General features: G+C 38.4%; 1 protein-coding gene and 1 long non-coding RNA gene across 2 annotated transcripts in view; one reads left to right on the top strand and one right to left on the bottom strand.

Moving 5' to 3' along the window:
• The first annotated feature begins 10 nt into the window (after nt 1-10).
• On the top strand, nt 11-2,367 carry LOC111946414. Its single transcript, XR_002872134.1, has 2 exons — nt 11-850; nt 1,509-2,367. It is a non-coding gene; the product is annotated as an uncharacterized LOC111946414 (long non-coding RNA).
• Nucleotides 2,368-3,210: 843 nt separating this feature from the next.
• Nucleotides 3,211-26,444, bottom strand: part of LOC101161678 (heparan sulfate glucosamine 3-O-sulfotransferase 3A1) — a 45,705-nt gene continuing 22,471 nt past the window's right edge. The window contains exon 2 of the mRNA XM_004080593.4: nt 3,211-5,351. Within this exon, the coding sequence (XP_004080641.1) occupies nt 4,730-5,351 (622 nt within the window). The 3' untranslated portion in view covers nt 3,211-4,729. The remainder of the gene's footprint in view (nt 5,352-26,444) is intronic.

Genomic DNA, 26,444 nt, shown 5'->3' with positions numbered 1-26,444 from the left:
AACTTTTTGCTCTGAAATTCTGATGATGAAATCTCAATTCAAAAGTCTCATTTGTTTGCTTCAGGGAAATAAAGCTTCACTCTTTTTAGGCAAAAAAAGTTCAGTTAAGGTCATGTACTTTAGTGAAATATAGTTTTAGGGTTATATGAGTATTTAAATGACACAGATAAAAGATTTATTGACTATCATTTGAAAAACACAAATGTGACTACTTCTGCCTTTTTATGTAAATGCGGTGCAAACAAAAATACTGTCATGGCAAGCAAGACGAGGCAGACCCAGGCGCTGGAACCCGGAAGGAAAACACAAGGTGAGTAAGTTGGTTAGTCAAGTTTTAATGACATTTGGAGTTGCTTGAGATCTTGATGTGGCTGGAGGCTGGAGAGCAGCGGGTGAAGTTGCTGGAAGTAGCTTGGGCTTGAGGCGAGGCTGGTGGTCGGATTTGGCTCGTGGCGAGGCTGGAGGTCAGTGATGGCTCGAGGCGAGGCTGGAGGTTCTTGGTGTTCCGAGAGGTTCTGTGGTTCAGGTAATCCGGTGACTCAGGTGTCCACTCGTGGTCAGAATGTCCTGAAGGCAAGGCAATGCAAGTTAGCCATGAACATGAACACTTGGACTAAACTAGACGAGAGACCAGGTTAGGCACCATCAGGGGCAACGAACTGGCAATGAATGCTGGTTCTGGATCTCCTTAAGTAGGCCTGGTCGGTCATTAGGTGAGTGTACACAGCTGGGAATCATCAGGAGCCAAGCAGAGAGGGGATGGGGAGGAAGACTGTCAGAGGCACCATGACAAATACGTCCAATCACAAGCTAGCTTCTAACGAGTTGAGTCAATCTAAATTGGCTGAAGGTGAGTGCCCAGCCAGCTGGGCACTCTCCCTCCTTCTTTTCACGTTCCACCATCCATTTTAGAAGAACATAAACACTCACCTGAGCACAGGTGTTAGCTCAACAGACTGAATGACTGAAATATTTCACACTAGTTGGTTTTAAGGCATAAGTATGCGTGTGAACACTATCTGTTTTGTGTACATGTCGACAGGTGGACATTTTTGCAACTAACAGGTGTGTTTATAACATTTGAGTGTGTGTGTGGACAGGCTCCGCCCTTTTTTTTTGTTTTTTTTTTACATTTGAACCTTACCATAATGATTAACAACCAGTAAACTTGCTGCTTTATGCTGCTTCATGGTCTTATCCCCCTTCCCCTCCTATTATCACCCCCTACCCCCCCTCTCTCTAACGTCCCTCTCTCTTCTTCCCCTCTTTCCTTTTCCGTCCGGTCCAACACCAAAGATTTTCAGACATGTTTGAAATTAATAAAGTTTGGCCTCAATTACAAAAGGGGTTTATTCAGACATACCTTTGGTTTGTCTGAAGATTAATAACCCCTCTTGTTAAAGTAAAATATGTCCAACCCAAGAGGCCCTCAGCTCTCATCTGTCTGCCTAGCTGTTGGACAGGACAAGTTAAAAAAAAAAAAAATAAATAAAATAAATTGGCTGAAGGTGAACTACAACAAGAGATGTGTTCTATGTGCACTAAACATAACCTTTTTTCACAGCCCTTCAAACAACACCTGAATAAATTAATACAACACAGTTTTTATCCACAAAGAACAAAATTGTCTAAATACCCAAAATGGCAGGTTTTTATGTATGAAGCTGTTGTCAGACACTTTATTTTTGTTGCTTGAATTAAAATGTTCTAAACAGAAATAGAAAAAAAGTTTCTCTGTTGAAGGGCATTTTCATTTATAATCTTAAATACCAAATGAAAAATATGAATCCAGATTGGATCCATTTAGGTAAAAGTATTGGACAGGATCATAACACTTAACGTTAGATGAATTTTTGATGTTTCGATTTGTGGATCATGTATCAAAATGCCCACCGAATCATGTGAGAAGAAAAGTTACTCAACCATGATATTGTAAGACCAAATGCGGCTTCAAATCCATCTATAGTTACCCAAAATAATATCAAAATATAAAATAAAATACTTAAGGATGCATTTACCCTATTTTCAAGGAGGATCCCTGGATTATTAGGCACACCGTCAACAAATGGTCTGTTTTTGAACTAAACGCTACACATTAGTTTCATTATTATGTTAACATTGAAACCGAAATTTGTAGTGAATTCATTGCATCTTCGGTCAGTCCACCCTCCCCATGAATCCTGTTGGAGTGGTTTGTCCTGTCGCTCCCGTGTCAAGTAGTTCGTCCTGCTCTCTTCGCTCATCCAACACTTAAACGATCAAACCTCATGCCCTCTCCTTCCTAACGGAGTCATGGTAAAATACATGTTTTGTGTCATGAAAGATGCTATGTTTTTGAACCTCCACAATTAAACTTTCGTTGTCTGTGGTGGTGTTATCTGCATTTTTTTTTTATTCATAAGTCCAACAATAACAATGAGAATGCCAGGGGAATCTGTGGTGTTACTCTGACATCAGTAAAGACAACCAGAATTAATCTGTGTATAAAATGCTCTGGATTATAAGAAACCGCTGTTATTTTCTTTTTTTTTTTAAATGAAAATAAAAATTAAGGCTTTTTTAGTGCACCTTATAGTGCGGAAAATATAGTATTTTAAAAATTAATTGATATTCTACTTTTGCTAATTCAGTATTCCCTAAAAATAGTCTTTTTTAGGTTAGACTCAGCCTCGTTTTAGCCTGAAAAACGTTCTCAAGGGCTACATAAGCGTTTAATGTCCGGTCACATGTGGTGGACAAATTACTACATAAATGTTTATATTGTGGAGCATCTCTTCTTGTTTGTTTCGTCTTGAAAACTGACATAAATTTGAGGTTTTGTTTTTTTCTCCTCTATAACCTTCACCTTATGGACCTTTTATTGCTCAAAAAGTGTTACAAAATGTTTTGTTTTTTGAACACATGGATCTTATAAATGCTGAGAAGCTGTTCGCCCCACTGGATTTTTCAACCTGAAGCTTGCTGTAAAATCTTAGTTTCCTCTGGTTTCTCTGTCCTGCAGGCTGAGATAAGCAGAGACATTATGTTCAGGTGTAAGAGAGTAGATAGGACGCATGCAGCTGAGGATTGTTGATTCTGCAGGCAAATGAGCCTGTTAGCTACGTGAGCGGCACTGAAATGACTTCAATGTTTGCACCAACTTCCTAAAGCTGATTTTATTTATTTATTTTTAGGTGGACTGGATACCAATGAAAAATGAATGAGCCGATGTTTCCTTATTCTGTTTTATTTAATGGGTGCAGTAAAAACCCAACAGCTTGAATAATCAGCAATGGTTAGCCAAAATCTGAAGTGCTTTTTAGGATTTTTGCATAAAAAATTAGCTCAATCAATCATTTTAAACATACTGATAAATGGTACACAGTCATTGACTGTATATGAGAACTGGAATGAGTGACCCCCTCCCCCCTTGCGTTCCAAACAGGAAGTGCTCACTGGGCCCAGGAAGCCAAAATCCCATAGCTTTCTATTGATAAATTAACAGCTGGTAATCAGTCATTTTATTTGAAAGAAGACCAATTTTGCTCAGTTACGTTTTTTTTAACAGGTTCTTGACATTCCTATTTTTTTCTTTCTTTATTGCAAGTTATTCAAGTTCTGATCTGCCAATCAGATGCCTTAAAGAAAGGATGTGGTCTCACATTGAATGTTTCATTGATTCTCCAAAGCCTGCTTTTAAGTGGCAGGGGTATGGACTTCCAATAAGCTCACTTCTGATTGGCAAGTTTGTTGCCATAAAAACAATGACTCAGACTTAGACCGATCACTGCTAACTAATGTCATCTGGGTCCTCTATGGTGACATCTGTATCGCGAAAAAGCGGTACGTTACAATGCAAGAAATAAAAAAGATTAGAATTTATTAAGCTGGAGAGATGAAATTTGAATTCAAAAAGTTATTTTAAACAACTTTTTTTTTTACTGTGACCTTTAAACTTTGCATTTAAATATATTCAGGAATAAAACAAAAAACAAAACCAAGTCTGGTATAGAACTAAGCACAAAAAAAGCTAAGAAGTTATTCCAAACATACAATGCTTCTGCACTTTCTGAATAAATACATCTCAAAAATACATATATATTCTCATTTTTATTATATTCTTGCTAGAAACATGTTAGAAGATAAAAGCATCTATGCATGTTCAAAATACAGCATCAGCTCAGTTAGAACGCACCAAGATTCGTTTGAAACACAATCTTCTGCTTTTACTCTTTCAAACTCTTTTTCTTTTTCTGTTTTGAACAAGAACAGTCGTTCATAATGCAAACCCTTCAAGAATGTATCAAAAATAGAAATTTCCACTGATAACTGATTAGAAAAAGCTTTGATGACAGAAAAACAAAAACGTTGCATATCTGCTGTGGAGAAATTTTTCTCCTCAACCATAAAAGTAGAATATTGCTTTAAATTAGTGCAGAAACGGGAGGAGCAGAAACACAGTAGTTAAGACTTGGAGAATATCACTGAAAGTTTAAGAATAAACGATCAGATAGAAGGTTACTGGAATAAAGTTTGAAACATTTCTTTTTTCCTTAGTATAAAAATCAAAGTAAATCTCCCTGATAATTTGATTTTTACCCGATTAAAAATGTTCAACTAAAGATTTTGGAAATGTATTTATGCCAGTGATACAGAAACTTTCAACTTTATTCCCAAAGTCTCAGACTGATCTTTGACGGGACTCCATCTGGATATTTCTGACCTTCCTCAGTGTTAAATTTAAAGACATTCAGTCATCCCAGCCAAAAAAACGCCCCGTCATCTGATAGAACTTCATATTGAAGGGTCTGTAGAAGTCCCGCAGCCTCTGTACCACCTCCGGATCAATGTTCGGATGAGTCCGTCCTTTGGTCTTCCCCAAGCAGTGTGGCTTGCTGCTGCCTTCTGCTTTCTTGAGGCACGGGAAACCCTTGGTCTGGTTGAAGTAGAAGTGTTTGTCTGTGATGATCCTCTTGAGGCCTAAGAAGTCCTGAACGCGACCCAGCTCTCCAGCCGGGTCACTGATCAAACGCTCGCCGCTGACAAACAGGATCTGCTCCATGGGGAAATACTGCAGCCAGTTGTCCAGGTGCTTGGCGTAGATACCGATCTGGATGGCGCTCCAGGAAGTGTCAATGAGCCCTGTAGTCCTGTTTTTGAAGGTGAGGCTCTCAAAAGAGGGAATGTCAGGCTTCTTAGACAATGTCTGTGTGTAGTCAGAGATAGCCCTAGTGACGGGGTCCCGCACTACCACGATTAACTTGGTGTCCCTGGACATGGCTGATATCCGTGCTGGAGCCTCTCTGGTCACAAAGTAGCTGGGGGTTTTCTCCATTGTGATCTGGCCCTCCAGGGTCTTGGGCATCAACTCCCTAAACAGACAAACACAAAATTTATTCAACATGCCATTCTGTCTGATGTTATTTAAGTAACAGAACAAAATAAGAAACACAAACCTCCCTTTATTAATGCTACTAGTTGTAATCTAACAGGCAGCAATAGTTAAACACAAAACCAATAAAGTAGACAGTGAATTGTACAGTTTATCTGTACTTTATTTGGAGCAAATCTGATTACTACTACTATTTAGTGCTGAAAAAGTACCAAAACAACATTTGTGTAGAAGAAAAAAAGAAAAACCCAAAATATGGAAGAAAGGATTACAACACAAAGAGGGCATGGTGATGAACACAACAGTTTCTGAAGATTTATCAGAATTTCACAAAACAAAGGTGATGAGCGCACTAAGCTGTTGAAAAGGGGTTCAAATCCTTCAAGGTTATAAAAAGATTAATTTAATAAATGACCATAGTGAGTATTTAATGGGGATAGTGACCAAATTTAAAATTATTTCTAGCTTAGTTGTAACTTGATGTTCTTTGAGATAAATATGTTATAGCTAGAACTGGGAGATATGGCCAAAATAAAAATGAATCCCCATATTGATTACATAAAATAAACTGGATTTTAAATCAATTATCCACCAGAGTCTATTTGACCACAAAGTATGGATTATTTAGCAGCTGTGATGCTTTTTGATTCTCTTAGACCAGGGGTGTCAAACTCATTTTCACTGGGGGCCACATCAGCATAGTGGCTGTCCTCAAAGGGCCAGATATAACTTATTCATGTAACTAAATGTAATAAAAAATAAATTTAACTACTGTTAAATAACTCATTATTTATTTATTATTACTTTTTAAAGTGACAATTACAGTTGCATAGAAAACATATGTTTGCTTGTTACTTTAGCATAAATCCTTTTAAATTTGATTCTGTCAGGTTACGTTATATGGATGGTGTTTAGGTCCCAATGTATAGGTGCCCAATCTGAAATTTCAAGTCCGATTCCCCCTAGATATGAATAAATAAACACCATAAATTTTATTTTAAGAAATAAAATGACATGGAGGGCCACATTTGGCCCGCGGGCCTTGAGTTCGACACGTGTCTTAGATTGCTCAGCCCGCCTGCAGTGGTGCGCTATGGCAACGTCCTCTGAACCCAAACATAGCACTGCGCCCCGAATGTGAACGTGACATAAAGGATGTCAATGACTGTTTCTGTCAGTTATAGGTAGGTCAAAAAGAAATTACAGAAGAGCATTTGGACTTTAAACATGACAACAAAGGGTTAAAAAAAAAGTTAAGGTGTGCAGAAAAATTGGATGGACAGACAGTTCTGGAACTGCGCGACAACATGGACATAACTACACTCAAAAATGGGAATTGTCCAAAATCAAGGGTGGTATGAAATCTTGCAGAATTTAAAACCCAACCATAATATTTCTAAAAAGTTTCAAAGAGTTTTTGAGTAGAGTTTGCGAGGAATCAACCTCCTGTCATGCTAAGAACACCGAACACATGGTAAAATCTTTTTAACTTTTGGTCTTGCAGCTTCTTCTGCTTTTAGTAAATAATTGACAACTATTTTCAATTTTTCCATTACTTTTTTCTTACTTTCAACTGTTAATTTAAAACATTACATGAATAAAGCCCTTTTACAGAAATAAAACTACCTCAGAGCTAAACATTTGCCATACTGTTCTAATAAAACTAAATTAACCTAAAATAAGTCGGAAACATTTTCTTATTCTTTATTTGTTTTTTTCTTTCCTCCTTTGCTACTTAGAGTGTGTGTTCACCGTCAGGACAGTGACCTCAAGCAAAGCGGGTAAAAGCAGCCTATGAATGATTAACATGCCCTCCCTCCACCATTTAAAGTCTCTGCAGAATACAGCTTTAAAATTCACCAAAGTACAGAATGCGAGCGTCAATTATTCATCCACCTGGCTGGTGCTGCTTACAGCAGGAGGCGGAAGGAATTGGCACCAGCTAAGTGGCCCAGACTCCTCGTGTAAAAGAAAAGTTTGCCACCTGTGGAAAAACTGCTGAAGCCATGAAAAAAAGATGTCCTCTGAAACTTCTCATTTAAACTCATCTCTGTAGTCTGCTGTTCCTGTGCAGAGACAGAAGCAAAGCTTCAACCCGCCACTCAGGCTTTCTGTACCATCATGCTCCGTTTAACAAACATGGAAGCTGATGAGGCAAAGGGCACTGAGATGTTTGCGGTGGCTGAGCTGTACACAAACAGCAAAAGCCTGAGCTGTCATCGCAGACGTGATTCCACTCAGGGGTTTCAGACAGTGTCACAGGAAACCCTTTCCTTTTCTGACATTGCAGCTAACAAGACAGCATTTTACAAATCCCTGCTGCACAAATAATGTTACATCTAGCAAGGTGGTTGAGGTGTTGAGGTGGAGAAAAAAGGTTTTAGGTTCGGTGTGATGAAAGAGGAAGCAAGAAATCCTGTCCGGTGACATCCTCGAAAGGTTTTTCTTTTACAGTCAACCATCCCATATGCCGGATGGAAAGGTTGACTTACAATATTATGAAATTTATAATGCGTGCAGAAGACACTGATTGATATGCTCATGAATTTTACTACTGCTCCACAAAAAAAAGTTGATTTAAGTAGAAAAAAAAAACATCTCTAAGTCTACAGTAAAAAAGGTTTCTTTTTTTGCATATATTCATTTACATAAAATACTTCAAACATAGTAACTACTAAAATACATGTATTGTAAAAAACAATTATCTTTGAATATTTTCAAAGCACGCATATTCACTAAAGAACAAGGGTCAGTGTGTTTTCGGGCTTTGATTTTCAGACATCCTAAACTGGGTGAACCAAACGAGGGTGACAAAGCCCTAGCTTGTGTTCAAGCAATGTGCTACTCCATCCCCTCTAAATCTACAGGCCCCTAGAGGCTTTTTCAGCAGCCGGGGTGATGTTCCTGGAGGGTATTCTTTCCAGTAGTCCCTGTGGTTCAACCATTTTTAGGAGCATCCACTAAAATGGTTGAAGTTTTTATCTTGTCAGGTAAAGTCAAAAGTGTTATAAATCCATGCAGTGGAAGGAAGTTGGCCTTGACAGCTTTACTTATGTTTATTCAAGGTTCTGGCTTCTAGTTGAGCTCAATAAACAAAATGTAACAGATCTAAAAGCTGTAAGTCAATACCTTCAGGCTGCTGTCAGAGCGTATCTAGTCATGCGGCTGAACATGCTGAGCGCGTCTTTCCTTAGAGGAACAGATCATGATGTCAGCACAAAAGGAGCAAAGAGGAGGTGAATGGCGTGCTACAGCATCAAAACAGGCGACCCAGTGTCCTCTCACACTGACCATCACCCGACCTCTCCAGTCCTCTCAGTATCTGCTGGCAGCTGTGCATGGAGGATTGTGGACATAACTCCTTTCCTTTTACATGAACCCTGCCTCACTGCAGTAACAGTCCACAGGGAGACTGTAAGCTGCAGCTGTAAAACAAACCCACTGTTAGTACTGACGATTTAGATACCACCTCACCTGCAATCTACCCATGTCTCAACCCACTGCTGCTTTGATCATGTAGATCTGGGGGGGAAAAAACTGTTCCCTTCAAAATACCTTAACAGCAAAACACAAAAAATGAGCATTTTTTTCTAATAAAGAAAAGAGATGAGCCCGCACTGAAGGAAACATCCATATTTGATGACATGGATGAAGCTTTTTCTGCAGTGGATGCACTCAGAATGGTGGTGTTGATGTGAGGGACCAGCGTGGAGACTGTTGAATGTGAACCTTAAGCTTCTCGTGTTTTCTAGCTTTCATCCTTTATGGAGAAAAAAAGGTTAAACTTTCAATTTGTTTTGGAAGAAATGAAACCTAATTGATTGTTTCCTCAGATTGAGCACTATGAAACTGTGACTGACATTAAAAGAAAGAAAGAAAAATCATGTAATATTACTTATGATGTGAAACTCTTTGGTTTCTATCCAGTGTTTGTCACATATGTTTAATTTTTTGAGTCTGAAAAAGTCTTGGTGTGGGCTATCTTGTGATTAGATAACATTTTATGTTCAAAGCAAGTTTTTCTAGTGACTTTCTTTGCATACTTTTCCTTCTCTGCCATCACTTGAAGCGTAACAACCAGAGTCATGTACATTTAGGCCTGTCTTTCCTTTTCTTTTCTATTGTCAGAATGGAGCTGTACAAGCCCTCAGAAAATCCCTGTTGGAGTGGGAAAGTAAATGCAAAACAATAAATCATAAATACATTTGCTGTGTTTTTTTTTCTTTCTAAATAAATAATGTTATTTTGATTATAATTTAAGTCTAAAATTTCTTCTACTGCTTTGTGATCTCTTGACACATTTGGTGGATTTTTGTATATATAGTTAAAAAAATGAAAATGAGGGTGGGTAAGCAGAATGAGACAAAAATAAATAAATAATGATAAACAAAACTCAGTCGATTTTTAGAGAGTTTAAAGAGCTTTGTGATTCCCTGAAGTGAATGACAGATCATGGAGGAGTGACTTTAATCGCATTTCATGTAGTTCCTTTATTTTTGGATAATAAAAGTAATATAAATCAACAATGTGTGACAGTTTAACAACCTTTGCACTAAGTGGTCAAGAAATTCAATTCAATTAAAATAAATCAAAAGAAATTGAAGACAATTTCCAAAAGTAAGGACATTAAGGAAATGTCATTAAATGATGCCTCATTCCAGTTAAATTTGAAGCTGGAAAGTAAAACCAAACAATCAAACAAAAACAATGTCAACACAAATGTGCACACAACGCAAAACTCATTTTGGACTTTTTGCAATAGTTAAATTCCTAAAACAATACAATTTACCAAAAAAGATCTCAATTCATTTTCATAATTGTAGACTTTTAACATTATTAATGAAGAATACATGATTAACTCAAATATGAGGAAAAGACAACAGGTTCGATCCTTTCAGTGAATGATGAGTCCTGTTTGGTTTGCACCAAAATCGCATAGAAAAAACAAGCTAAAACTATTTTGATCTCAGTTTGCCATCTTAAGCAGATCCTTTGAAAGTCACTATTCATAGCAAGCAGACTGTTTTTGTTTGCTCCATTACCTCTCAACCGGAGCAGAGCAGCTGCATCCCACACGTGTGACGAGCTTGCGGACAAGGACAACCATTAAAAGATCATTTCATAGTAAATGAGCTTCAGCTAATCAGAAAGTAAGTTGTTAAAAAGACTTGGAAAAAAGTACATTTCCATGACACCATAAAAAGTTATTTATAAAAGTTGGCAATTTATAGCAAAAAGTTGGCTGCATTTCCAATTAGGTTTTTTACCGACCGAACTAACTGCAAATGAGGGACTGTTGTTGTTAAGGATGACATTCTTTCTGTTATGCTTGAATTCTTTTCAAATTTAAAATTTAAATGCAAAATGAGGAAACAATTAAAAGGCGACAGACTACCTCTGACATACTTTTTCCTTAGTCAATATTTTAATGGGAGAGCTTAAGTAAGTAAGTAAGTTTTATTTATATCTGTGCCTTTCATAGAGAAAATCACAAAACGCTGAACAAAAAAGCAACACAATACAATACAATAAAAACACAGAAACAATTATGATGTAAAACAAAACTAAACAGAATAAAATACACGTAGAACAGAGATAACAATAAAACCAGTCAGCTAAAAGCATTTTTGAATAACAGAGGGAGGGCATTCCAGAGTCTGGGGGCTATTGCCTGGAACTACTGGTCACCTCTGGTTTTAGATTTTTGCTTAGACCCATACTGGTGTGTTTCTTTTCCCCTCCTTAATAGGGGCATTAAACGAGAGGAGCAGCAGTACGGTAGGTGATGTAAGAGACGACAAAGCGTCCAAATGCCCCAGATTTACAGCGAGTCCAGCCTTTGCTTTGATGTCTCCATAGCACGGCTAAAATACAACTCCCAAGGCCCATTGAGGCAGGGAAACAGGCAGCAGGATCCACTCAAGCAACAAGAAGGATCTCAAAAACCAAGGCAGAAAGAGCGAACATGAACCCAGGTTTGTCCTTAAATCAAATTCACTGTTTTGGCTTCCTTTCAAGTGTTGGAGTGGAAAAAAAAAAGGATAGGATGTGTTGGACATAACAAATAGCTTCTGTACGCAAAATGAATGACATGTTGTAATTTGACTTCATCCCTCTCATATGGAACTGACTATGTGGAAAGAGATGCCAGAAGTTTGTCATGTTGCTTCATTCCTTTCTCTGAGGCTTACTCAGTAACATACAGTCCATCCCTAAATGGCTTCTTTGTGAAGTTGTCTATAAAGTAAGTGCGTTTTTAAGAGTTTGATGCATCAGTGCTTCCTAGCTGAACTTTTACTCACAACCAAGCCAACTCTGCCAACTTTTCCTGACTGAAAATTATGTCAGACCATAAAAGAGTCTGAGAACGCCTTATTTTAAACTGGAATCACTTGAAATAAACGTGAAATTATGAAATGAAAAAAGTGAACCAGGAGATTAAATTACCTCCAGCTTGACTGTTGTCTTTTTCTCCTGTTTGGATGGGTTGGTGGGCATTTGGATCTCCTCCAATTCAGTCAATTGGTGGGAGTTATAAAAACACAAAGGCAAGTGGGCATGAGTGCTGACCACTTTAACCCACCAGCCTTTGATTCGTTTCAACTTCTTCCAGCAGGAGACCTTGGCAAGCAACCACCCCAAGGCCCCACCACAACCAGTAGATCATAATCTTGTAATTGGCTCAATATTTGCACTGTTTGCATGCCATGTGAGCGCAAGCGAGGCTTTAGGTGGCTCAGACCCGCCAGATATTTTCCAGGTCAGTGGACGCCAGCGGAGGTCAGAGGAGAACAGTGAAAGAGGAAGTGAGGGGGTAATTTGGAGTAATGGTTGATGTGTGGCAGCTGACTGCTTTGTCAGTCTTGTGTGAAAACACAGTCCTGTACCTGCCCTGCAGCCTGCAAGTGCAATCATGTCTCCAGAAAATGGCTATGTATCAGCTGGGAAATTGATGTGTTACTAGCGATAGCTTTTTTTAATTTTTTGGATTATATTGAAATGCCACTGAAAGAGCGTCCGTTGACGGGTGAGAAAAAGTGTCTCTTCATCTAAAGATAAGCAGAGGGACGGACCTTTAATTCAGGGATTAACCTGTGGGCACTAGAGATTTAGCTCCAGAGTTTACATTCTTTTGACTGCAGTAACTCTTCAACTGAGAGACAGAGATGGGAAGGACGTGCAACAGATAAGGGTGATTAAGGACAGAGATGGAAAGGTGCTAACAACCCAAGAGAGTGTACAGAAAAGATGGAAGGAGTATTTTGAGGAGCTGATGAACGAGGAAAATGACAGGGAAAGAAGGGAGGAAGATGTGGCTGTTGTGGAGCAGGAAGTAGCAGAGATTGGAAAGGAGGAGGTTAGGAAGGCTCTGAAAAGGATGAAGAGCGGAAAGGCCGTTGGTCCTGATGACCTACCTGTGGAGGTATGGAAGTGCTTAGGAGAGGCAGCAGTGGAATTTCTAACAAGGTTGTTCAATAGGATTTTAGAGAGTGAGAAGATGCCTGAGGAATGGAGGAGAAGCGTTCTGGTTCCGATCTTTAAGAACAAGGGTGACACGCAGAACTGCAGCAACTATAGAGGAATCAAGTTGATGAGCCACACAATGAAGCTGTGGGAAAGAGTAGTGGAAGCCAGGCTTAGGAAGAAGGTGGAGATCTGTGAGCAGCAGTATGGTTTCATGCCCCGTAAGAGCACCACTGATGCCATTTTTGCTTTGAGAATGTTGATGGAAAAGTACAGAGAAGGTCAGAAGGAGCTGCATTGTGTGTTCGTAGATTTAGAGAAGGCGTATGACAGGGTGCCGAGGGAGGAGCTGTGGTACTGTATGAGGTCGTCTGGAGTGGCAGAGAAGTATGTCAGAGTAGTTCAGGACATGTATGAGAGAAGTATGACGGTGGTGAGATGTGCTGTAGGTCAGACAGAGGAGTTCAAGGTGGAGGTGGGACTACACCAAGGATCAGCTTTGAGTCCTTTTTTGTTTGCTATGCTGATGGACAGGCTGACAGACGAGGTAAGACAGGAATCTCCCTGGACAATGATGTTTGCGGATGACATTGTAATTTGCAGTGAGAGTAGAGAGCAGGTGGAGGAACAGCTAGAGAGCTGGAGGTTTGCTCTGGAAAGAAGAGGCATGAAGGTCAGTCGTAGTAAGACAGAATACATGTGTCTGAACGAGAGGGATCAAGGTAGAAGCGTTAGGTTACAGGGGGCTGAGGTGAAGAAGGTGCAGGAGTTTAAGTACTTGGGGTCAACAGTTCAGTGTGATGGGGATTGTGGAAAAGAGGTGAAGAGGCGAGTGCAGGCAGGTTGGAGCGGTTGGAGGAAAGTGTCAGGAGTGTTGTGTGACAGAAGAGTGTCAGCAAGACTCAAAGGAAAGGTGTACAAGACAGTGGTGAGACCAGCTCTGCTCTATGGGTTAGAGACGGTAGCAGTGAGACAGAGACAAGAGGCTGAGATGGAGGTAGCGGAGATGAAGATGTTGAGGTTCTCCTTAGGAGTGACCAGGTTAGACAGGATAAGGAACGAGTACATCAGAGGGACGGCTCATGTTGCCTGTGTTAGCGACAAAGTCAGAGAAGCCAGACTGAGATGGTTTGGACATGTTCAGAGGAGGGATAGTGGATATATTGGTAGAAGGATGTTGGAGATGGAGCTGCCTGGCAGGAGGGCAAGAGGACGGCCAAAGAGGAGATACATGGATGTCTTAACAGAGGACATGAAGTTGGCTAACGTTAGGGTAGAAGATGTTCATGATAGAGTGAGGTGGAAAAGGATGATTCGCTGTGGCGACCCCTGATGGGAAAAGCCGAAAGAGAAAGAAGAACTCTTCAACTGTTTATGCAATGATGTAATTCAAACAAATACAGGAGCGGAGAAAAGCAGCCTTGTGCTGATGTGTTAATAATGTGTTGCATAACGGGTCTGCAAAGTGTTTCATACTGTATATCGGTGCAGAGCCAATGAAATGAAAAGCCCCCTTTCCCCGTGTCAGAATCAGCTGATTCACATTGATCGCGTATCTGATCAAAGACCTATGGTGAGTCAAAGAGCGTGAGTTATTTAGGTGCTGCCGGCGACATCTCCGGTGTTAAAGTGTTAAAGCCATGTCTTTTCCTGTAACGCCCAGTCATGCTGCATCTTGATTTTTTTGCTGCAACTATGTGACACTTCCAGGTGTTTTAGGGAGGCTGAGTGAAAGCAAAACCAACCAGCTGAAAATATATTTTCTCTTGGCATTAATCACTCAATCAAATAAGTCCTAGTCATGCTATAGTGAAAGCACAAATATTTAGGTGTTATTGTTTGGCCTTATGACATGCCCCAAGCCATAGCGCTTTCTGGTGAACCAAACAATGTTTACATGAACTTCCTCCATTCAAATTCTAACTAAGAAAGACGACGTCTAACTGATATCACCATGGATTCCAAGAAAGAAATAATTTCTTTGATTTCAAGGTCAAAGGAACTTTCCAGGCTTTGCTTTTATTTGTTTTGTATTCAACAACACAGCCATGCTGGTGTGAAAGCACTATTGGAGAGTTAATTACTAGTTTAACACAAAGAAGCCTTCAACTCAACTCAACAATTTACAACTATCCAAGGTTTCTGTTATTTTGTGTACATTTTACACATGATGATTTTGATTTCTATTAGCTTTGTCTTCCTTGTTTTCTCAGTTTTTCTCATCATATTTTAAACGCTTGATTCTTTTATTTTTCCTTCCTATTACAAATTTTCCTTCTGAATAAAGTCATGGAAGCTCTGACGCTTTAAGCAGTTCAGGGACAAACTGTTTCCAGATAAGTGAATTATATATAGTTAGGAAACAAAATGAGAGGATGTGATTCACTGTTTTATCAGACAAGAGTTTGATAAACAGCAGGCAGGAAAGAAAAAAAAAAAGAAACAAATGTAAGAAAACAACATCAGGGTCAAGGTAAATACCACTCTGTCAGACTAAAGATTTATTTTATTTCAAATGTGAAAAACTGCCATGAATTATTTAAGGCGGTTTTCAAAGAAAAAGCAGGAAATTAGACTTCTGTTTTTTTTTACATTTAAACTTGATAATTGAATTGTTACAGCTTTTTGCTGTTAGCATTTTATTTGACCAAGGCAGATGGAAACATAAAAAAACATGAAATGTGTCCCTGTGTGTTTTTTTTTAACTCATGTGGGAAACATGTTACTGCCTTGTTGTCCTCTCAAGACATTTTAGTTACAGTTTTCAGGTGCACTTAGATATCTTTTTAAAAACAAAAGTTTTGAGGAGTTTAAAATAAAAAATAAATAGAAAAAAAAAAAAATATATATATATATATATATATATATATATATATATATATATATTACACATAGATAGATCAAAACCAAAACTTAGCCAAATAAAAGCAAAATCTTTACATATTTCTTTTCCCCTTTCCAACTTTTTAAGTTTACTGAGTAAGGAGACAAAATACGTTTTTTTCTTTTTTCTAACTTGCTTGTGAATTATTTCATTTTTGTTTTCTTTTCAAAACAGTGACTGAGAGCAGCTGTGGAGTGTAGAACGCATTTGGGTTCTTTTGAAAACTCTCAGAATTCCAGATGCAGACTGCAAACTCAGGTCTGGGGTAGGAACATTTTTTTAATAGTATTACTTTTACAACTCAGCACAATTGATGCTTTAGACTAAATTAACAAAGGTCATTCTGTCATTTTTTTATATTTGTAGATTTTGACAGTTTTGCAAGAAAGAAAAGCAATGAAAAAGACAGGAGTCTATTTATTTAATTTTACAAAAATTATATACCTAACGTCATTCTCCGATTGTTTTTTTTCCTATAGCAGTTCAGATCAGTTCAACTCACTCAACTGGCCTGTAAATACATCTTCTCATTGCCTATCTGCGTGACTTAGGTGAGACCTAAACTGAACCGAATCAGAATATTTCTCTTCGTACTCAAGCATTTTTACCATTGTTTTTGTGGTCAAAGTGTCATTTCTGGCATTCAAACATGAGATGCCTTTCAGTATGATGTGCCGTACAAGAGTTTAAAACCTGGTTACAACCAACACTATTACCGCACTAATGCACATGTGTATGTTAAATATTCACGTCACATCTTTCTCGAAAATGTAACGTGTTCTGCAAATGTTCAGCTAAGAGGAACTAACAAATTGTCTCGCACAAGCCTCCACTTTTTCATCACAACTACTCAACTGCTGCTGTTTTTTTCTTTTTCCAGTTTGCACCTTTTTTTTTTACATATTTGTACATGTCAGTGTTAAATTACTAGCTAGCTTATCCAATCCATTCGTAAAAAGTTCCGCCGCAGGTGCAGTTGTTAATAGGCACAGAAGAAGTCACAGTGTCACCACAGTTGGGAACTCTGCTCTAAGAAAACACTCAAGATTAGGAGAAAAGAAAAAGAGATTGAAAATCTTTCTTTGTTTTTTTTTAGCAAATGTTGAGCCCAGAGGTCATCAAGAGCCACAGAGTACATTTGAACACACATAAAAAGATGTTTTTCTGGATAGCAAATATAAAGCTTTGAACAAAATCTCCCACATTCCCAGACAATTTCTTTGAACCATTTGTTTAAAGTTAAAAAGTTTTTAACATTGCTTGTAGAGTAAGACCCTCGCAGGAAGTGACTTTTTAAGGATTTATCATGAAAATATTTGATCCCAAAATTGTTTTCAATGTACCATGTTTTCAAATGTTCCCCTCAGTTAAAGTTAGACATTCCTCCCCTTTTTCTTATGGCCCATAAAATTGAAATATGATAGCAAACAGATCAATCTCATGAGTTCCAGTGAACTCCTTTCAGCATTTCAATTCTCAACTTAAGCCAAATTTGAATACAAAAATGTAAAAGCTCTGTATCAAATCCACGAAAGCCAAACTAAATGAGAATTTACTTTGACCCAAATGGGAGGCTTTGAGGGGCCCACTCTGCGATAATTACCCATGACAAAAGGCTGAGGCTTTTGTCTTTGGGACCATTGCCACGGTGGTTTTCAAGCTGCCGAAACCTTCAATATAAACATTTCAGGCAGCAGAATATACTGTCTAAGAACATGTCTGTTATGAGAAACATCTCTCCTGGCACAGATCCTGCCTGCACTGTAGAAATGAGAGACACAATGACAAAAACTAAAAGAAAAAACTCTGATTTTTTTGAACATTTCATAACATTTTCTGGTAAAAAAAAAAAAAACTTTCAACTTCTTCTCTATAGACTTCCCCTTTATTTTTTAAAGATGATAATCATTTGGTCTTTCCATTAAAAATTATAGTTTAGTTACAGTAACCGACGGATAACATGATCGCAATCAAAACATGTCGACACAACTAAACTATTGTTTTTCAGTAAAATATGAAAATGTTTCTCTTAAACCATTTTATATGTGCTGCAAAATATACAGTATAATTAGCTGTAGATCACCAGCATTTTTTGACACACGTCTACGAATAAGTTTAAGCAAAAATGAAACGAGAGCCATTTTTTGACCACAGTTAGCATTGAGAAGGTTCCGTAGATGTGTATCATTCACAAGTAAAACTATGACGAAAGATACTTTATATTTTCTTATATACAAAGACGGAATGGAAGTTAATGAAATGGAAAAAAGCCAAACTTCCATCTTTTCACAACTTACATCATCTCTGTTTTGTGGTTTTTAACTTTAAGCCAAATGGTTTTCTCTAAAGATGTTTCGAAAAAATGTTAGATGGGTGGAGGGTTGTATTTTTGTTCTACAAAACATTGTTGTACTGCATGTGAATTATTGCAAAGGTTACAAACACTTTTGCAAAAGAATAATAAGATACATTGATTTCCAGGCTTTTTGAATGGAGTTTGAAAAAAAAGCTCAATATGTTTTCAATTAAAAAGAAACAAATATTGGAATTCATCCAAAGACCACTGAAGGCTGATGACTGAAGTGAAGAATTTCAGATTGACTCACGTGCTGAAGTCTGATTTTAAACACACACAAAAAACAAAATGGGCGGATGTGGATTTGTATTTTTATTTTTTATGTTTATGCTTCCATTTCTTCTACTGACAAGTGTGTCGGTTTTTTGGGGTTGTGTTTTTTTGATCAGCAGGTAGGTGGACCATAACGCCAAATGTTCGAAATGTCTGATTGACAGAATCTCCTGTTCCCGCTTTCAAATCACCGCTATTTTGAAAGTTTTGGTGAGAATGGTTGGCATACAATGACTTACACGACTGGGACCAATCACTGCTTACTAACAACGTCTGGCTCCAACATGGCACCATTCTAACTGCAAAAAAAGATCAACGCAATTTACTCCATTTGGTTGGAGCCGGAAGTAAACCATTTTCTATGGGGGACGTCCAGTTATCTTATACAGTCAATGGATAAACTCAAAAAAGCTTTAAACTTATCTCCCGCCCTATTTTGGCTGTTGAATAAACTCCAGGCAACAGCCTGTCCTCCTTCAGATTTTAATTTCATTTTGCAGAATTCAGCAGATAACATCAGAGATCTACGTTGTCCTGTGAATAGATGTCTACGGTTGTGATAAATGAGCAAATGTGATACAGTCCGATGTATTTTAAACTAGGATAAAAGGAGAATGAACTACTTTCAAAGGTTTTGCATGAACCTTTTTGGTGTCCAATCAAAGCTCTTTACACTTTGTTTAATATTCGCTGGATAATTTTAATTCACAATAAATGGCTATGTATTTCAAACATTCTAACATTATTAAACAAATACTGCAGTGGCCCGTTAAAATGACCTTAGAAAACAATTACAAAATTGAAATAATAAGTCTTCAGCAAAAACAACTGTCTAAAGCCCAAAATGCAAAACTCAAAGCATTTTGGCTGTAGTTACAAACCAATAATGGCTATTTCCATCTTTTAAAACCCAAGAAGTCGACTTGGGTGTGGTAGTGAATGAAGTACTGTGTGTGTGTGCAGCAACATTAGAGCGTTTATTCGTCCGCTTTAACCACACAATGCATATTTTAAAAAGATGAAAAAGCTTGTGGAGATGATGTCACGAGCATCCTTAGAGCCCACGTCGCCAGTATGTCTGCTTTCATCTTCAGTTGGGTTTTCATCTCACATCCAGAGCCCAGATAAGCACATCAATGCGCTGATCATAATTTAGTAGTATATCTGCGCTCAGAATCGCTCTATACTGTACCCCATGCAAAAGCACAGAAATAAAACTTGACAGGTTGAAAGTCTTAAGTGTTGTTGGCATTCTTCTGCGAGCCGAGACTATAAATCGCCAGGGATTTTCGAAAATAGAACAACTTCTAAAAAGAAGTCATTGTTCTGTTCAAGTACTGGCATAGAGCGAAGCCAAAATTAGTCAGGTAGCATCACAGCCAGCAAAGCCAGACCAGACAGGCTGGCAGTTTGATTCACTGTGGACTCAGAACATCGTTGCTCTCAGGGTTATCTCACAGCAGCAAGCCGCTTTAAGTTTCATCTGCAGCCGTGCCGTATTTCATTACAGTTCTCGCTTTCTAACAGTACTTTGTTTCAGGACTCTTGGGCAGAGGACGGAAAAACGCAGTAAAACAATTTTAATACTTGAAACTTGATAGATGTTAACATAAAAACTTCCAAGTATTTGACAGTTAACTTTAAACAGTTTGAGGGGCACATGAAGTTGAAGCTTGCCTAAAAACTTTAAAAGTCAGTAAAAGAACAGCAATCATATGCAGCAGATCCAAAACCGATCAGGTTTCTGTTTAGACTAAGCAAACGGAGGAGAAAAAGAGAAGGACAGTGTGGGATGTTGGGCAGGAGAGTAAAGGAAAAGCTTAGTATACGAGCTAAGTGTCTAGCAGACGAAAGTATCTAGAAGTGTGGAAAAAAATAAAAATCTTTCTGAGGTTTCCTTTTTTGTTAATTCATCTTTTGCCTCCTCCTGCCTGCCTCCATACTCTCAGGTTTAGAATACAAAGTGGCTGGCACATCCCATGGCATCACTCGTCTTTGTGCCAAACCACAGTGAAGATCACCCTGGAGGTGCTTGAACCTTCTGTGCAGCCAGCACACAAGAAGTAGATGAGCAAAGATTAGCATGCACAAATGGTCCAACCCTATCACTTCTTTTGGCATAAACTCATTACAAAAAGGCTTGCACAACCACCATACAACACTTTCATATTTTGGTGTCAGGCATACATACAGATCAACAACACAATCCAATGTGGTCCAGAAATTTTACATAACTTTGATGCTTGCTTCCCCTAAACTTTTCTGAAGACTAAAAAATCTATCTAGTTTAAGCAAGTTGCCGAATGATTTATGCTCTTTGAGGCTTAGAACTAATGCAGTTCAGTAAGGCACGCAGGAAGGTGCGAGGGTTAAAGACATGGTTGAATGTGCGATTTCCATTTTGCGTCCTCTGCATTATCCATTAAATAAATAGCCTGAGGAAAATGGAACTTTATGCAGCTCATTTCTGTCGAGGCAGCACTGCTATAACGAAGAGCTGATGCCGAGACCACTGTGCTATCAGCGAAAGTTGGACCAGCTCCTTCTTATTATACCAAGCTCCAGTGAGGTGGGGCAGGAGGGAAAACAGGTTGTCGCTGAAGGAAAAGGTGAAAAATGACCCACTGTGGAATGTCACAGCAGCTAAACGGTGTAGATGGGCTAAAGTGCAGCCAGCGGTTGCCTGGGGCTGGGCTGTGTTTCAGAATTCAACAGACCTCCACTGAGAATCCAGGAGGCCCTATCGTGGCTGAGCTAAACTAGTCATGTAATGGGAAAACACCTCCTCTTACTCTCTAGACTGTGGAGAGGTAACCTTATCTGGGAAGCTGAGTTGAGGGCACAAGATAATATAAAGTCTAACAAGGAACTGCAGTCTGAGGGGCCGCTGACAATGTGCTAATGTTTTAGCCTGTCAGCCCTCAGTGAGTAAAGACGGATGGCTTTAGAAATAGAAAGTAATCATAGAGTGAAACCTTACTGTTGGGTTTAGGACAATGGATGTAGCATAGAGACCATTTCATTTTTCTTCTTGATATAAAAAAGCTTTGCTAAAACTTCAAGCAATTCGAGAACAACAACAAAAAAAAGCATCAGCTCAAAAGTAGTGAGGTAATCAATATCCCTAAATTACATTCTATTTTGTATATTCCCAGCATTATACTCAAGTTTGGTTGGACCACATCAGCACATAGAATCACCCCCTTTCCCAAGATAGAGTTCTCCCAAGAGGCGTATGTTAAGATCCTGATCCTACCTACTTAGAGTGCAGTCACCCAGTCTAACTAATAAGTACTGCTGGTGCAGCAACAAGGTTGTGATCCCTTGCTTGCTTCCTCACAGCAATATGTCAATGTAGAACATTGGCTGTAAGGTGAAGTCGATTTGGATATACTTCGAGTTTTGATACACCCCTAACTCTGCTGAGATAGCGTGGATCCATCCATGATGATCAGCCCACCGACTTAACAGCCGGCCTCTGGGGGTTAACAATGCTAAATCATAGTCTGGCAGATTAAAGGCAAATACAGCTGTTAAATAATTTCCAGAGGGAAAGTATTATTGACAAAAAATATTTATGCTGGCATCATTTTCTTAAATTTGCAATGGTGTAGATCTTAATAGATAGATTTCTTCTCAACCTAGCTTCACACTGTGACGTTCAAAGTGAAGAAGTCTAAATTGAATCTTCTCAGATTTATTTTGAAAGGTATCAGAACATACTGTACAATGAACTTGGTGCCCTCAGTTCTTGTCTTTTACAAAATAAAATCAAGCCCGAGCTGTTGAACACTTAAACACCAGAGCTGTCGGCAGCAACACCTAAATAACACAGGCTCTTTGACATGCCGTAACTATTTGACTGTTTAAGTAATCAACATGAAGCAGCTTATTCTCATGCGGAGAACTAATATGCAACACATTAGTAACGTAAAATGTTACATAACGGCACAAAGCCACTTTTCTCCATGACAGAATCAGCTGATTAACGTTGATTGCTTAAACACTTCACTACTATAAAACATTGCATATTTATAAAAGAATGTCAAGATTGGAGCTCCAGTGTCAAAGGGTTAGACAAAGGGTTAAACCTTACAATAAAAAATATTTCTATTACATTTTATCATTGACAACTGTTTACAACAACTATCACTTAACACACGTGCATCAGGCTTAAAAAGCCAACATGTGTTCATAAATGTACCTACAAAGCTGTTTAAAAGAAATCTGCTCTGGTGTTCATTAGCTCAAGTCTGGAATCCCCTAAAGTGGCTTTAGAAGAGAGCAGTTCAAAAACATCTGTATCCTGGTTGTGATGAGCTCTTGTTGATGATCCCTGTTCTCTAAAGTATAATATACAAGTCCTGAAATGCAAGCAGCGTTGATCCAAATTTGTCTAACCCGATTGGAAACATCTTGTTAATTCCACATGTTAAATATTTATTGTTTTCTAATGCATAATTGGTATTTGTAACCTATGCAGTAAAGCAAAATCTAGCTGAGTTTAATGGTGCATTTAGACTGGACAACTTTGGTCGCTTAAAGTGAACCAGTGTTTGTTTCCCGCAGTAATCCAGAGCTAGTTTTCAGTCTGAATGCACCCAAGCAGACCCTGGTCCAAACCCTCTCTGACTCATCTTTCGAGGTAGTCTTGTTTCGTTTCCAATCAGACTGAGCTCTGGTTTGCTCCGAGTTTTTCTCAGTCTCAATAAAATCTGTGCTATGAGCAGAACAACTGGAATTAACGGCCATAGCTGGGCATTGTGGGATGTAAGGAAACAGCCATGAGCCGAGGAGAAACATGGAGCAATGATTAGACACAGCAAGTCATTGAAATTTGGTCAGATGCATGCAGTGTCATTAAAAAAACTTTTAACATGATACACATTTACACATTGCTTCGCACAATCTATATGTAATAAACATGTATCAGAGCACCTTCATACCCCGCAAAATATTTGACTGGCAGATTCTCCTAAGCCTGCTATAAGTGAAAGGGAAGTGGACTTCAAACATGCTCACTCCTTATTAGCAGCAGTGATTGCCATAAAAACGTAGACTCAGACAACTTCCTGTCATCTGGCTCCAAAGTGGCGAGGTCCGTCTCGTGGAGAAATGGGGAATGAATTGGCTTTATTTTGCTGGAGCTGGAAGTTAGGCATTTTCTATGGGTGACGTCACACGCGATCCATCCAGTCCTCTCTTATTCAGTCAATGGCAGCCTTTGAGCATACCTTCGCCGTACCAGGGTAGCAAGTAAAAAGGGCCTTGAATACACCTTAACTCAACAATCTCCACCCACCTCAAAGAATAATTTCCATTTAAATAAAATAACTTTACAGTCTACAACTTTAGTTTGCTGCGCAATCCTTGTGCTAGAGATCTAAAACTGTTCTTTTTTATGTCTTTGCAGGAGAGATCACTCCTGTTATTAGGATCATCTGAATAAAGCCAGCTGATTTTGTTTGGCTTGTTTGGCTAAGCAGGAAAAATTTAAAGGTCATGGACTGGTGCCAGACAACAGCACACATACTTGGCTAATATTACACTTAGGGTGTAATACTTTTCAGAACAAATCTTTCATCAAAGATGTCAAAGATGGATTGAGTATTACCAGGACTGAATGACTGAAGACATCTAAATAATGAACAAAATAAGTTGACCAATTCTTTGATGTACTGTATTTTTTGGACCATAAGGCTTACTTAAAAGGATTGAATTTTCTCATAAATAGACCATGCACCTTCTTATACAATGTGCCTAACGGTTCTGCTATCGGTACTGGAGAAGTCACATTTTTTTGTGTCCCACAAGATATAAACGTTATCTGCCATATCTAACTTACCAAGTGAGTCAATTTTCCGTTAATTATGATGATATTAATTTTGCTATTCCCGCTGAAGAGGAGAGGTCTGTCTGCCTATTAGTGTGGACGGGGGGCAGGGCTGTTGTTCAGACAGTACCCGGCACGCACACACAAGACAAGGAAGCGCACACACGAGTCGATAATCGAAATCGAAAAACATTATGTTGATTAAGGTACGTTAGGTTTGTTTTACTATAACATAAAACAATGAAGTGCATTATAGCGGACTACACGCGTGATGGCAGCAAAAAAGGATCACAGTCCGTGTGGAAACACTTGTGTTTCACATACGACCATACAGTGTGGTATAATCTTCTAATAATGTTTTCTTTGTATTATTTTGAGGTGGAAAAACAACAGTGGGCTGAACTTTATCAAACTAAAATGTAAGTAGATTTGGCATTAATTCTTGTTTACTTGTTTGTTTGTACACATATCTATTTTACACTTGCAAGAATAGAAAAAATATTCAGGAAAACTCCCTCTGCACTTTTCTGTCACACTGCTTGAATTTTTGGCTGAAGATGTGCTGGATCGATATTAGGTCAGTGCATTTGATCGAATCGGATCCTTCAAAAAGACCAGTTATCAAATATGAATGAGATCAACAACAAGAAATTATGATATGAATTGAACTGTTGTTAAAAAGAATCAATATACCCATTCTGTGCACCGTAGGGTCTGCAAAATACAGTATCAGTTTTTATAATGGTACCCAAAGAAGTCAGTGCTATTAAAAAATGCAAAATAATAATAGTATCAAAATTTGAATTAATGTTTAATTATTTAAAAAAACATTGTTTATGCTGTATTTTCTACTATCAAATTATTTAGGAATGTAGTTCAACTCATTATTATTATTATTATTTTGTATTCATGGGTAATAATATTAGCCTATTCCCTTTTTTCTGTAACAAATAATCAAAATGCTTGCCAAAGCTCACTTGATTATAAAGTCCACACCATAACCAAAGCTCTGTGAGCAGGTTATTGCTTGTAGGCAGTGCCCCTGCATTTCTCCATGGGGATGGTAAATGAGGTGTTTAAAAGGGAGGAGACACAAGCCTTATGATTCATGTTATCAATCAGTAACCTCCTTTCAATTTTTTCACAATGGTGCAATTGCCCGAAAAACACATTACCATTGAGAGAGTTCCACAGAGAGTAATAATGGGTGCATTTTGGCGTTATGACTGAGTAAAACCCTACCAGCTTTTAATGACAGAAGTTCCTTAAATGTAGATTGAGACAATTATAATAATAAATAATGCTATTCACGAGCACAACTAGAACATATCAAGTGCAAAAATGAAAACAAGGAGGGGCTGGGTGTGCACAATCAGTCAAAAATAAACGTTCACGACAAAAACAGGCAAAGCAAAACGAAAAGTATATTAATGCCATTTATATTCATGACAGTAAAAAGAGGTTATTAAATGCTCCTTTCGATCACATTTGCGTTTAAATTACACCAAAGCAGTGCAAATGAAAACCGATAAAACAAATGAGAGGGATAATGTAAAATTTTGAATACAGATTGTGTTCATCTCATCTCATTAAATAAATGTATTTGTTTGTAATAAAAATCAAATACATTGTACCTGTATGTCTGCAAACATGCCTCTTTTGATCGTATACATTTAAAAGCATAGCTATTTGCTACTAAGGGATTATTAGTTCACTTTCAGTCCCAACAGAACTTATCTCCAGGATGAACTTCTACCAAAAATGTTCATCAAGGAGATTTAGAATCATATGCCGGCAGACAGCTGCCAAAAGTTTTTGAGTGAGGGGGCGGGTTGGGGGTCCTTTCAGCTGGATTTACTGTACGGCGTGCAGAGCCAACCCTGAATTAAAGCTAGACGAATAAAAGAAAAAAGGAAACAGTTGAGTAAAAACAGGGCAGTGAAAAGGAATATTCACTGCTGCTGGGCTGAATGGAAAATAATATGATGTAATAAATGGTGTGTCAAAAACAGACCGGCCCACGGCAGCCGCTAAGTCTGTGCATTTGCGTGCGTGTTTAGGCCTTTCCATTAATGCTTTTGCACATTTGGTGGAACAAATGAAGCAGTGGATCATCAGTGAGGGCTGCTATGGCTGAGTGACGCCTTCGCAGAACAATCCACAATACACAGCTGTCCTTAAGATCTAATAAATCTATCATTGCAGTAAATCCTAAACAACAAGATCCATACTGTTGCATCTAAATGACTCAAGTTGGTGTCTT

This window comes from Oryzias latipes, chromosome 19, assembly GCF_002234675.1.
Source record: "Oryzias latipes chromosome 19, ASM223467v1".
In the NCBI taxonomy this organism is placed as follows: Eukaryota; Metazoa; Chordata; class Actinopteri; order Beloniformes; family Adrianichthyidae; genus Oryzias; species Oryzias latipes.
This window is presented reverse-complemented; position numbering and strand designations above follow the sequence as displayed.